Source organism: Ptiloglossa arizonensis, chromosome 7 (genome assembly GCF_051014685.1).
Source record: "Ptiloglossa arizonensis isolate GNS036 chromosome 7, iyPtiAriz1_principal, whole genome shotgun sequence".
NCBI lineage: Eukaryota > Metazoa > Arthropoda > Insecta > Hymenoptera > Colletidae > Ptiloglossa > Ptiloglossa arizonensis.
Window position 1 is genome coordinate 10,313,452 of NC_135054.1, and position 13,887 is coordinate 10,327,338.

The window sequence follows — 13,887 nt, forward strand, 5'->3', positions numbered from 1 at the left end:
TCTAGCGCGATACAGAAACGCGCCGCAAAGGGACGAAATTAATACCTGTTTGCAGACCCGTTAAGCCCGCTTGCAACGATACGCTTTATTAATTTGCGCTGGCTATTAGGAACAAGACAGATTTCTGCGCTATCGCGATCCCGTGTAACACGCGCGACAAGGTATTTCATTTTTACGATGAACGATCGTATTTCTCGCTTCATTTAATCATTTCTCGGGAGCACAATACGTGTTCCTCGTCGTTAAAGGATTTGAAATACATATATAGTATTTAATACATAGTATTAAAAAGTATATTAATATATAGTATTAATATAGTATATTAATATACAGTATTTAAATTTACGAATCTGTATACTGTACCGGAGAATTATAAGATTTTTTAGTATTAATTGTTTCCTTTTTCAAAGAGTATATAGAAGTTTGTGAAACATTCTTCACATATTGAATTAATAAGTACTTATAATATTTTACTTACATTGTTCCTTGAAACGATTATTTTCTTCGGTGTGCACAAATTTGAAAGAAACGAATTAGAAATATTTCACCCTCTAAACAGTTTGTTTACGTGTGCTCCCTCTGAGCGTTTACTTTTCTCGTTCAATTTTGCCACGTTTTTGTACATTGTAGTGGAAAGCTATGAATTTTAGAAAGTGATAAAATTTCCATTTACTAATAAGAATTGAAAACTTCGTATTAAACGCTTTGAAACATTAATACATGATCAAATGTTCGTAATTTCAGATGTCAACATGGTGGCCGAACCCAAGCCTCATCAAACCGGACGCAAACGGCAGAATGTCACCAAAACTGGCAACGATTGGTGAGTTAATTTGAAATTCATATCATCGAATCGTTTTATGACTTTGAATAATCTATTTGGATAAATTTTATATAAAGTTAATATAACTATGTACGAAACACATCAATCATGTACACAATGGTCATCGTTTTGTATGCTCTTCCTGTCTCTGAACTAATTTCTCGATATTCTTTTCATAAGTAATCGATTTCTCAAAAATACTCGCGACAAAATTAAACGAACTAGCGATTTACAGATTATCGCTAAAATTAATACACGCACATGTTGTTTCATTTGTGCAACTTGAAATCGTGTAACACAAGAGGTAACAATACATTGAACGTCATTGCATTAATGGATATTTAAATTCACGAATCTTGTATTTTGAACGGCCTGGCTCGTTGAGAAATATTTATTTACGTAACCAACGTATACGATAGATCTCTACTTAGATAAATTTCAATTTAATGAAATCTCGAGTTGTCGAAACGAGTTATCAGAAATTGAACGGGAGGTATGCTTCGTTGAATGCAACAGATCGATCTAAAAAGAAAACTATGCTACAGCTCTTCTAACGAACGACAGAATCGACAACACTTCAGTTATTTCAACCGCATAATCGAACCTTTGTGTAAGATTCCATCTGATTGATTTCTAGACGCGATTAGTAGAATTACCAAGGCTTTAATAGACTTTAGTGGAGTTTAATTCTTTCAGAACCGAAGCACTTTTTACAGTTTGATACTTCTCCTATTAAAAGATTAAGATTTTACAGACAGATGGACGTTTAAAGAAGTTCATCAAAAATTTTTAATTCTGGTGATTTTCCTGAACTGAGACTTACGCCGAGTAATATCCAACTGAATCTGCATTTATCCTTAGTTATCTTTCAAACTTTTAGTTTGTCATATACGTCCTTTAATTCTTATACGGGCATCGCAAATATAATTCTCAGTTTTAAGTAAAGTTTCAGCGATTCGTACAAATAATGTATAAAATTCTTTACAATAACAACAATGTTAGCCTTTAATTTATCAAATTAGCAAAAGTTCCGTTACCTTTCACAACTTCTATAGAAACATATACAGCTTTCGTACTACCTGTACAAAAATTACGGAACATTTAACCAACGCTTAGAAATAAACAATTACCGTAAGTCTTTTCAGGCAGTTCCTGTAACTAATTAATCACGTTTTGTAAACACACCTTAGACCTTTTAATTCCCGACAGAATTAAAAATCGACGCAACAAAGGGTCTGTTTCAAGTAACCGTACAGTGGAATTTCGATTCTGATAAATCAATTTCTATTCGTTGCCGTGAAAACCAGTTATGTCTCTTTTCATAAAGAAACTTATCTTCCGTGCACAATGTCCACGTATGTATAAAACGTCAACGAATTTGTTAAACATTGATTTTCGAACTTTAATAAAAGGACACGTACACTTGTAAACCAAGTATTTCCCCATCGGTTGCGATCGCGCCATCGAACCTAGGGAAGAGAATTAAAAATCGACGTAACAAAAGATCGGAGTAGTCGCGCGTGGAATCCGAATCGGTCGGAAAATTGGCGCGGATAGTGTCGATTGTGTCGGTCGGAGCGATGAAAAACGGCGTTCTTCTCCGTTGTTCCTGAAATCTCTAATGTCGCGCGGACTTGGCAATCGGCCCGACCTTACGGATCACATCTTCGGACGAGAAAGTTCGTCGCAAGCCGCGCATAAATCTTCACCGTATACGGAGAAATCGCGTTTTATTCGAAGGGCCCGCCGTTTTATCCTGTCGCCGTATCCGGCTGAACGGGAATCGCCTTAAGAACAGCGCCAAACAAATGCTAAACTCGATATAACTGGCTCCGGTGTTGAGCTTCTCAGCGACGCGACGTGCTGAAAATGTGTTTTACGCGACGTACGTGACCATGAAATTGCAAGGCCCTCTCAGCCGGTGGAAACTCGCAGGACAGAGATGAAACAGCGATAATCGCGTGATAATCCCTCCTTGCATGCGATTGTTTAGCATTTCGGGATGATTAAGCTGATGTAAACTTAGGTTGGAAACGGAGGGTTTCGTGCGTTTGTCGAAGCTCTTTAAGATTAAAGGCGGGAGCTCCAGTGTTATCAGACGGGACGATATTTTTCACCAATGAAATTATCCATCGGTTACAAGAGAGAAACAATTTCTAGAGAACGAAGTATTGTGCGATATTCTGAATTGATTAGTGGTGTTCGTAGATTGTTTCGAAACGAACGAAGAGTGTTTAACGGTTCATTTTCCCTTGTCGCAAATTGAAGTACGATGTTGTTTATATTGATAGAAATGTACCGATAGTGATTGAAGGCAGAAACGATTGTACTTATCGCTGAAAGTTAGTCTATTTTAAGAATTCAATGTTAGGGATGCGAGGTATTGCAATGCTTGTTCATCGAATCAATCAAATTTAACATTTATAATTTATACCTACTTTAACGTATGTTTTTCAAATTAAATTCGTCAATGGAAAGTCACTCATGGGAATTCTAATTTAATCTTTTTCACTGTTTCATTTTTTAATATTTCAAACAAATCGAAATATTACTCCGAACGTATAAATTTGCACGAATTTACTGAACAGTGAACGTATACGATTTAAAAGAATTATCAATTAATACGAATAGAATAATGCGATAAAAAAAGAAAAATATTCTTCGTTATTATATAAATTTGCGTATCGTGTAAAAAGGATATTTTCCAAACTTTTCGTTAAAATATACAATTCAAATAACTTAGTGGAAGATTAGTTTGATACCTACTTTCTTCCCGAACAATGAAATACTTGTTGAAAGTTCCATATTTGTTTAGTAAAATTTGATATCGAACAGATTCAGATTTAGATCAGCAAGTACAAGATGCTTTCTTTAAATCCTAACAAAATTTTCAATTTCCCAAAACTAACGCAAGAAAAATGCACAAAAATTTTAAATCCCACAAAAATTACGAAAAAATCGTTCTCTCTCTCTCTCTCTCGCTCGCTCATTGCTCTAAAAAGCAAAAGCTTTAGCCTTTCGATTTCTCTTTAACTTTCGTGTAGATAATAATCGGTGCAAGTATTACGATTAAGTAATTATTTTCGTTTATAGATATTAATATCCCATTATTTTCGTTTATAGATATAAATGTCGCAAATCATTCTACAGTTTTCGTTCACGAATGTAGATAAAAACGATCTTCGTTGCTCCGAAGACTATCATGGCGGGAAGGTAGAATTCCGTGGGTTTCTGTAGGGAAAACCGAGACATGTCGTATCACGTCATCTGGTTTCACGATCTGCCGCTGGAAGAAAACGAGGCAACCAACTCTGGCAACTGTTAAAGTCCACAAGTAAAGCGGACCGAAACAACGATTGTTTAGAGGGACAGTGTTTCGGTGGCTGGACGGTACACGTTGTCCCCTCGTGCCGAGATAGTCGCTAATATAAAACGGTAGTAAAGCGCGATTGTTAAAATTTAACGATCCCCCGTTTTTCACTGAAATACTTTCAGGTAGAAAATGAATTTTCCCGTGGCTCATGGGCATTTAAAATTTCGGCGACATGCACGCAATGAAATGCGGCTTCCGCGCCGACGCGGGCAACTTGTTAGTTACGTAAATTTAAAAGAACGACTAACATCATTTTCAGACCTTGGGAACGATCGTTGAAAAAAACTTGGTAAGAGGAGTTTGTCTGATTAAATGTAAATTAATTTTGTTGAAATGCATACGCATTGTTTAAATTGAACAGTGTTTCGTGAATTCAAAGTATAGTACACAAACGCTAATTTTATGACGACGTGCAAATTGACAAATAAATCGACCTTAATAGTTGATCGTTAACTTAGAAATATGGTATTCAATATTAGTTTTCGTTCCGTTTCAAATTCTTATTAAAATTTGAAGAACTGAGAATTCGCTCGTTAATGCGAATTATTTATTAGAATCGTTACGGGGTGTGCTTGTTTTTTGTAACGTAAAATGCAGAAAATATGTAAACATATTTTTGATACTATTTTAGAGTTTTCGAGCAATGAAACACGATATTTGACGAAACGTCACGTATTAAAATCTGTATATGGGAAAATGCAAACATGGCAATGATCATACTCAGGGTAGTAGGAGATTATCGATATTTTAAATATTTCGCGTGCGAAGCAGAATTTTCAATTATCAATCGTTCGTAGTTGTTCGACCTATCCTCGTAAATAGTAAAACGGAATAATTATGAGCTCTGTTAGAATTAATGCAGTCTGTTGTCTAAACATTTTAAACGACTCATATTTTGGGTTTATCGGCCAGGAGGAGTTTCATCGCACGCTGAATTATTGATGACAGTTATTTTCAACGTTTTCACCGTTTAAAAACATTTAAATGCGAGTGAAATATTTCAACGCAGTTCTATCTGAAACGCCGTCCATGTGAAAATTGGTTCGTTTCATTTAAATAATTCTGTCACGCTGAATTTTAACAAATTTCAAGCGGAAAAATATTCGATGGTGTTTCAACCTTTTCAAAAATCTAATTCTTCTCCTCTTTCGAGTAAAATCGATAGTGTGTAAAAATCTGAAAAATATACGTAAATATGTTGTTTGTAACACTCAGTTCCAATTTTTTACCATAATTTTTAAGTAAAATTGTATTATACAAAAATAATTATTGTTAAAAGCAGTATTTGTTTTTTGTTATGTGAAAAAATATATTTGGAATTTCAAGCACGTTTTTTTTAGAAAAAATATTTTTGCCTAAAAAGCAAAATCTTTTAAATTATTTTGATCGCCAATCTGCCGTTAAACATTTCAGCGGAGTTACACTTGTCATTTGTATACATATCAATCTCTCAATCTCAAAACCGTAATATTTTTACAGTTTATTTATTTCTAGATAAATAAAATATTTCAACGTTTCGACCTAACTCTTCCAATAAAATGACAATTTTGGTGACAGAATTTTGCATTGTCAGATTTTGTACATATGCATGTCTTATCTGACTTATCTACGTTTCGATGAATAAATGATAGTTTTTATGACAACATTTCGTTTTATCGGTACCGTATATTTTAATTCCATAACGTAACATGTGTAAACTTCAAATTGAATAATTCGATAAATTTCAAAAATAGAATAAATTATTCTCCAATAATTTCAAATATCGTGTATTTCTATTTCTTCTAGAAAAGATGAAATACTCCGGTAAGAATTCCTTAAATTTTTAATAGAACGAAGACCAAATAATAGTGAATAAATTTCACGTGGGGAATAAATAGCGAGAATAAACGAAATCTCATTCTATCGCCTTTTCCTCCACGATGAAAATAATTGCTTGTACACGCAGTAGCTGTCCTCTTTATCAGACGCACGTGCCTATTGTCCGTCAGACGTATTCACGAAATTGTCGGCTTTATAACGTCATGTCATTTAGCGTCGAGGCACCTTGGAATAGGGCGCAGTTGAAGTCTGGCTCGCACAGCAACTGGCTACGAGACAGTAAAATCACTATCCCGGCCATTCTGTCTGTCTCGATACGCAAAGATGGTTGCAAAATTTTTGAAAGAACACACGTGGAAAACGAAAACCAGGGTGCACTATTCGTTCGAATTACGAGCTCTTTCGAATTATGCATCGAAGAACTGCACCGTTAGGGTCAAATAATCAATTTTCATTCTTTTTCGAGGCTTTATTAATCGAGGGTGTGTATGTGTATATATAAGTATATATACACTTGTGTGTGTATACACTTCCAGAATTATTGGTACGAATTTCAAAGGATTAATAGAACTTTCTAAAAGAAAAATAATTTCTAGTAAATATAGATCAACAAACTACTCTTGCTTTAGATATTCAATTTTCTAGTTCAATAGTAAATAGTTCTTTGTACACGCAACAACTACTGACTAATAAAATATACAATAGTATGTTCAAAAAAGGATTAATTTATATACAACTGATAATCCAGACAACACTAACCCCTTTTTAAGAAAAGCATCTATCCTCGACCGCGTCGTAAACTTTCTCTAAACACATAAAACATAGTCATAAAGAAAGCCATAAACTCTCTCTCTTTTTCACCCTTCATGGATGTCTTGCATGCCTACGTATCCAGGTTCCATTTAGTGTCGATAACGTGTTTCATAATCAACAGCAAAGTCGGTCACACACTCCCACTGTCTTCGTGAACGCTAAATTTTCTTTTTAAAAATATTACACATGGGTTTCTTTCTAATATGAAAATATATTTGGACAAGACTCACCCATGGTTCTTACGTTTGGCCCAATTTCCTTACCACGAGTTTCACACAATGTTGTAGGCGAAGGGGTTAACAGAGAGATTTCTTGAAACGGCAATACGTTTCAATGTTTGTGTGTCAACAGTGACAAATGGCAATCACGAGCCCGCGATATCGCCCGAGACTTTGCCCGTGGGCATCACCAAGTGCCCTTACCAGTTTGAGCCATGCTGAACCACACTGCAATAGAGATTTAAAATTCTATTCGAATGTGAGAAGTTGAAGATACCGAATACGTAGATCTGGGATATTTTACAGCGTTTGTTCTCTAATTGCTTAAAAATTGTTTCCTTTCAGTATCCGTGACAATTTGAAAACTACAATTTTCCTTACACAGTTTCGTAAAAACTTAAAAGTTACCTCTCCTTGAAAATATTTATTCTTTCATGTATTCTGTATTTATTTACGAAGCCTCTCTACTTTTATTCGTTAAATTTATCTCATGTTTCTGATTAATGTTTCTATTTTTAATTAATATCACCATTTACAGCACAATATTTTGTACATGAACGGGGATTTTTATGTATGCAGCGCAACTGAATTAAAACGATTTCACGAACCACCCGAGAATTTTAAACGAAGAGCATGCTGTTAATCTAGGAATAAGTAATTAGGCACGTACAAACTTAACTAGACTTTTAACAAGTTTCTTTTAATCCCTTCTTTCGAACTGAGTTCGCCACGAGTAAGTTTGTATTTCTTTTTCCGTAATTACGATTATTTTCGGGTGGAAAATAATACAAATAACGAAGAAAACAATAACTGATGAATTAGCAAATCATAGTGTAATTCAAATGCCGCCTTAATGGTAAAGTGATTATCTTATGCGACTTGGTTAATATTTGTTCTCGAGTTAAAAGAGCTGATAGATAACCGTATTACTTAATTTTAATATACTATTGCACGTGTTTCTCGTTTTTAATATTCTAAATAAGTGGAAAAAATTTCAGTTTTCAAACTACTACAGTTTGAAGGAAATACATAGAGTAGTGAGAACTCTATTATGTTTTCATAAAAACAAATGATTTGGTGAAAACAAATTTAACATTTATGAAATTGTAGCGAATACTAGAAGAATGAAACATTTTTAACTATAAAGTGAATTAATTTTCATTGAGGATACACGATAAAAAGAAATACTTGGATTTTTTGAAGAAGATTTTAGTAAAAAGTGCCACCAATATAGGGATTGGGGAAAGCTTTAAATTCTACCAGGCCAACGATCCACGCTATAAACTACGCACAGGGCAGAAATTATTGCCGTACTGCTGCACAAATATTCTACAGAGACCGTGCCATCATCAGACCTAAATCCTATCAAAAATCTATGGGACAAATTGAACTCTACAATTCAAAAAAGAACAATCAACTTGAAAAAAGAACCGATAGTACGGCATGATAAAAAATTGTAACGTATCAACGCCAACTATTTGTGAAATACGTTATATATAACACGTTATATATTAAATTCTTCTAATAATTTAAACTGTTATAATATTCAAACGCTCGTATACGGTAAAGGAACTATTCGATTATCTCTATAAATACGAGTATAATAAATTTGTTCGTTTCGTGTAGGCGATAATTTGGTGCTATGTCTAATACCGTGATAGTTCGATGAAAGCTGATTCGATAAGTAGAATATAAATTTTTGCAAAAATGTTTACTGGTATTTGAACAATATCCTTAGGAACTTGTGTCAATTTTAACATAGATTTGTTCCAATTCTAAAAACAATTCGGAAAAAATATCTTCCTTTCGATCAAATATGAAAATCATAAAGTTATTTGCTGTTCGTTCGATAAATAAAATTACCCAGAGGAAAGATTGTTTGGTTGTAAAACAGTTTCGAAGACAAAACACCTGGATAATCAATCTTCAGATAAGACACGTTTCACAAATGATGAAACTTAATACTACTATTAACATTATTAAACGTCTTCATTGCGCGTATCGGTATGACGTTCGCATATTATCTCTCGAGAATAATTTGCACAATGGCGAGTCACAGCCAAGAAGTTTCTTGGCTTCTTCTCGACCGAATCTCAATTACTGTTCCATGTTTCCTCGAAAGAGGAAGCAGTTGTCGAGTTTCATTTTTCCAAAGAGCATTCACGATACACGATTTTCCTCTTACATCCTAATAACGTGTTCACCAACGAGTATACCCGTACAGGAAAGCTGTATTTCGAAAAAGATCGAACGTCGCCCGAAACTTTCCAGTCACAAGGTGGAGCTACCAACTATTGCGTAACATTTCGCCAAATATCTCACCGATAATTATCGAATATATTTAGTAGCTCCGCGTCGAGTTCAACGCTACTATATATCCATACTTTTCAGTACCACGAAATGATACGAGTCTCTCCTATTTACCGCCTAAATTCCTCCGTTCCAATATCGCCACGAACAGCGTTATCGCTCTTCCCCCCTCCCCTTAGCACGCAAACCCGTGGAAAGCAGAACTCGAACGAAATTTCGTCTCCCGTCGATCGAAGCTCGTTTTCCTCTTTCCCAAGAAGGAAAAAAATGGTCTCCGGTCTCGTTACAACGCAGCCCGACCGAAATTTCCTGAGTGTCTCTCCCTGACAGCTGGGAACCTATTTGGAAACGTCGAGGCGGGTAACTGCACAGTTGCGCTACTCAGCGGGGTACCGCGGATGGCCCGGCAGTTTCCGCGAACGCGAAAAGAGGCCGTGACAAGAGCGAGAACGAGACAAAGCTGGAAAACATATTTCGCGCCGGCTGATGCATTATCCGCGAGACGTCTGCAACAGATAGTGTCGTGGGAAAACGTCGATAGCCTCTTTCGCGAATGAAGTCTCCGCCTGTCCCCCCCCCCCGTTCCTTCGGTTTTCTCTTCCGTTTTCCTCCGAGCCAGCACGGCCCTTCCTTTTTCCAGCGTCTCTTTCCACCCCCCGGAGCCAGGTCTCTTTTCCACGCGGTTTCTACCGGTAAACGCAAGTTCACGACGATTCTCGCGCGTCCATTGAGCCAGAGCCGAGACGTTTCTGTCTGGTCTGAACCGTCGCCACGTTTTTGATGATTCCTTCGCGACGTAATTTACCGTCATCCAGGACGCGGGATGACTCGGAGTTTCCCCACCAGCGCCACCTCCCCACCGCTTTGCTCGTCACGGAGAAGAATCTCCGCGGAAAGTGACTATAATAGTTTCCACGTGGAACAATGCCCGAGACTTTGAGAGTTTCGCGGTAAATGCGCATACTAGCCGGGCGCTTCGCGTCGAAAGAAATTGTTGGCAAAGTACATCCCCCCACACCTGGAAAGATTCCTCTCTTTTCTTCTTGTTTCGTCCCTCGCTCCCCGCCCGCACACGCATACACACTTCTCGCCTTGTTCTTGTCTCGTGCTTCTTGGTTCGTTCATTGATTCAGGAAATAATACGATTGGAAATATCCGAGGACACTCGTGATAGGAAAATTTGCAGCGCAAGCGACGTCCAAGATGGGTTGATATCGATGGAAGTTCACGAAGAATCCCTCCGTCTTACGTATCCTCTAATGAAGTCTGAAATGGGTCAACCCCCGTTTCGTCGCGTTCGATGAACTCGGTATTTCTATTTCTATCTTTGTGCTATGTTTTAACGCGTTACGGGAGGACGAGTAGCATCGAGTGTAATTTTTCGTTTCGATTAATATTTGAAACGTTGCCACGGAACGTATTACTTTAATCCTCCGATTGTGTGGCGCTATGAAACGCGAATGGTGTTACCGGTACGATTTTCCCGACCGATTATTGAAATTTATTGATATTTAATAATATCGACGCAAAACAATATTTAGAGATTCCAGCTTCATTCGTCGGGAAAGATAAATATTGTAATTAATAGAATTGTTGCGAGTAATCGATCAAATTCGTTCATACCTGATACAATGGGAACTAATATTCGGAATACCGATAAACATAGTTTTCGTGATTACGTCAAAGGGATAGGACTCCGGAGGGTAATTTTATTTCTTGAACTTCATCTGGAACGCAGCTAAAAGAAAATACGTGTCCCTCGTTATTGGATGTGCCGCGTACCTGGAAAGTTTCATTGAAATCAGCATCGGACACTTTGCAAATGTTCCTTGTTAAGCGTATTTGCAATCACCCTCTCGGATATTCCTGCAGCGTGGTTCACCATGAAATTCAATATCGTGGCGATTGATGCAATTTATCAATCGACTTCGGCAATCAAAACTCTCGAATAAAGGAACCTTAATCGCTCCACGGTCCATTTTCCACCCACGCAAACTTAAATCGACTTAGACCGCAGGATCTACGGTGTGTAGCAAAAAGATCGGACAAATTTTGTATTACTGCAACTGTAGGAATACCGAGATACTATAAATAAAATCTCTATCTGTTGAAGAAAAATTTGTTTCCTCGCAACTGTACATTACGTTATATTTCTCATTGTGTATCATATTTTCCAAGTGGCAACTATCGTGTAGGTACTGCATAGTCACACGTATGAACACAATAACTTTTAAACACTTTCACAAATCGTTAATCCATTCTGATAATTTATTATACGAGAGAGACGCAAACCTTAATCAAATTTTCGATATCTATTCACACTAGAAATAAACTTTTGTGTTCTACATTAATTTACAAATATACTCGTGTGGAATTGATTTTAGAACCAACGTACTGTAACTTTTTTTTATCATCTTGCATGAATTTTGAATACTTGTTTCAACATCGAGTTCAATATCGTAGCCATTACGTTTCAATTTCTATATCGTAATTCTTCCGATGTCGTGTACTCGTTAAGGTACACCTTCGACTTTAAACAACCCCGTAGGATGTAATCGCGAGACGATAAGTCTGGTGAACAGGTGCGTTATTCGCGCTCGCTGTTCCAAGAAGTGATGCGGTGGCGGAAGAATGCACTAGAGTAAATACCTCAGGAGGCACAATGTCTGCAGGTAGTGTCTGCACTTTCTGCGTATTTAAAATTTTGTATGGACGACACTGTGGCTCCTTATTCATTATTTGGTGGAAGGATCGTAGGCTGAGGTTTAAGGGCGAGAAATCTTTCTTTCACGTTGTGCTCGCAATACACACTTTGTTTTGTTCTCACGGCGGTAAATAATTTCTTTTCACTCGTTCCTTGTCTCGAGAACATCTTATATACACGAAAGTGCAGTGTACTGCATGCCAGTACGGATCGTGGTAAATATGATAATACAGAATAAATTAATTATTGGAAGAAAATGAGACACGTCCCAGAATACTCTCCAAATTTTTAAGTTTAAGAAACAATCGGTTTTTCTTAACATATTCGGTAACACAAGCTACACTGTATACACCTAACCGAGACCTACACTTCAAATGTTCAACTTTATCGTTTTTATTTTCATTAATCGACTATACGAAAATTTGTTTATCGAAAGTGTTTCATTTTTCCTATTATTATCGATAATCACTATTTTTCTCTAAAAACGAAGCTTCTTGAAGATAGCAATAATAAATTCCATGTTTTTACGAAATATTTAAACGCACGATATCTACCATACCTGTCCACACGGTCACAGTTATTGTTCTGTTGCGGAATCTTATTGTCCAGCCGTTTATTGTATACTCTGACCCAGAAACCAGCTTACCGAGAGGATTAACCTTTAAAACCTGGATAAGCGGATATCTGTTAATTACTTTTACGTTATTCTTATATTCTTGTAAAATCCACTTTTCCGTAATCACCACACTTCTTAGACCATTTGCCCTTTCCTCCGAATTACATCAGTCTTCTAACCAATTGACCTTTACGTCAATACGCATTAACTACTTATACAAGTGAAGATAATTTCGTATTTAGCGCTATTAAATTTTCTCGCGTTACTTCCAAATATTTGTTCAAACTTAAGTAGATCTGGGTTAGGTAAAGTTTGGCTAGATTTTAATCCACTTCTAAACGATTATAAACTGTGGTCAGAGTTGTAGAATATGGCCTGTAAAACTTCTCGTATAAATTTGGATAACCCGAAGAACACCCTGACAGAAGCAACTTCCGAAATAATCATGGAAACCGTGCGTGTCGCGATAGTCAATTGGTCGTGTCGTTTGCAAGCCCGAATCACTGAAATATATAACTATTTCGAATAATATCGTTATATATTATATCTCTCGTTAACCGTGCAAATAAATTTTGAGTAACTGAGAACGATAATTCGTTCGTAACTGTATAATTTATTAGACATTGGAGTAACAAAAGAGAAGAACACGAATAGCTGTTGACCATTCTATCGTTTAAAATATGGTTTTCTTCAAATCGACGTAAAATAATATGCATTACTTTAGACATAGAATTTCTTTTTTCGACAATCATTTTACCCTTTATTTTCGTCCTAATTTTCCAATCAATTTGCGTCGTGTTGAATTTCGTTTCATCAAAACATAATGAAATATATATTTCCATATTCATAAACTAATTCTTGTGTATATAACTCTAGTTAATATTAGATCAAATTTCGCAATCACGCAAAACAATCTAATTAACGATGGATGATTATAATTAATGTAAAAACATGTTAATAATCATGGTTACCGGTTATTAAATAATCAGTAATCATTGATTAATAACTAATAGAGGTGATCAAAATCATTCCAATCGGGCTTTATGATTAATTTAATAATCATTGATCACGTAATGGTTATACTTTTGATTATGATTGAATCGGTCATTTATTTCAAATAATGATAAAGTTCATAAATAAGCACTCTGCGTTCGTTATTTTGGAAAACTTTTAATATTAACAGCATATTTCTCGGTACATTTGGTTTTACTA

General features: G+C 36.1%; 1 protein-coding gene across 5 annotated transcripts in view; it reads left to right on the forward strand.

The window, feature by feature from the left end:
* Window positions 1–13,887, forward strand: part of LOC143149144 (uncharacterized) — a 266,938-nt gene that overhangs the window by 170,565 nt on the left and 82,486 nt on the right. For all 5 annotated transcript variants that reach the window (XM_076316263.1, XM_076316267.1, XM_076316264.1 and 2 more), the window contains one exon: window positions 745–823. In XM_076316263.1, the coding sequence (XP_076172378.1) occupies window positions 745–823 (79 nt within the window). The remainder of the gene's footprint in view (window positions 1–744; window positions 824–13,887) is intronic.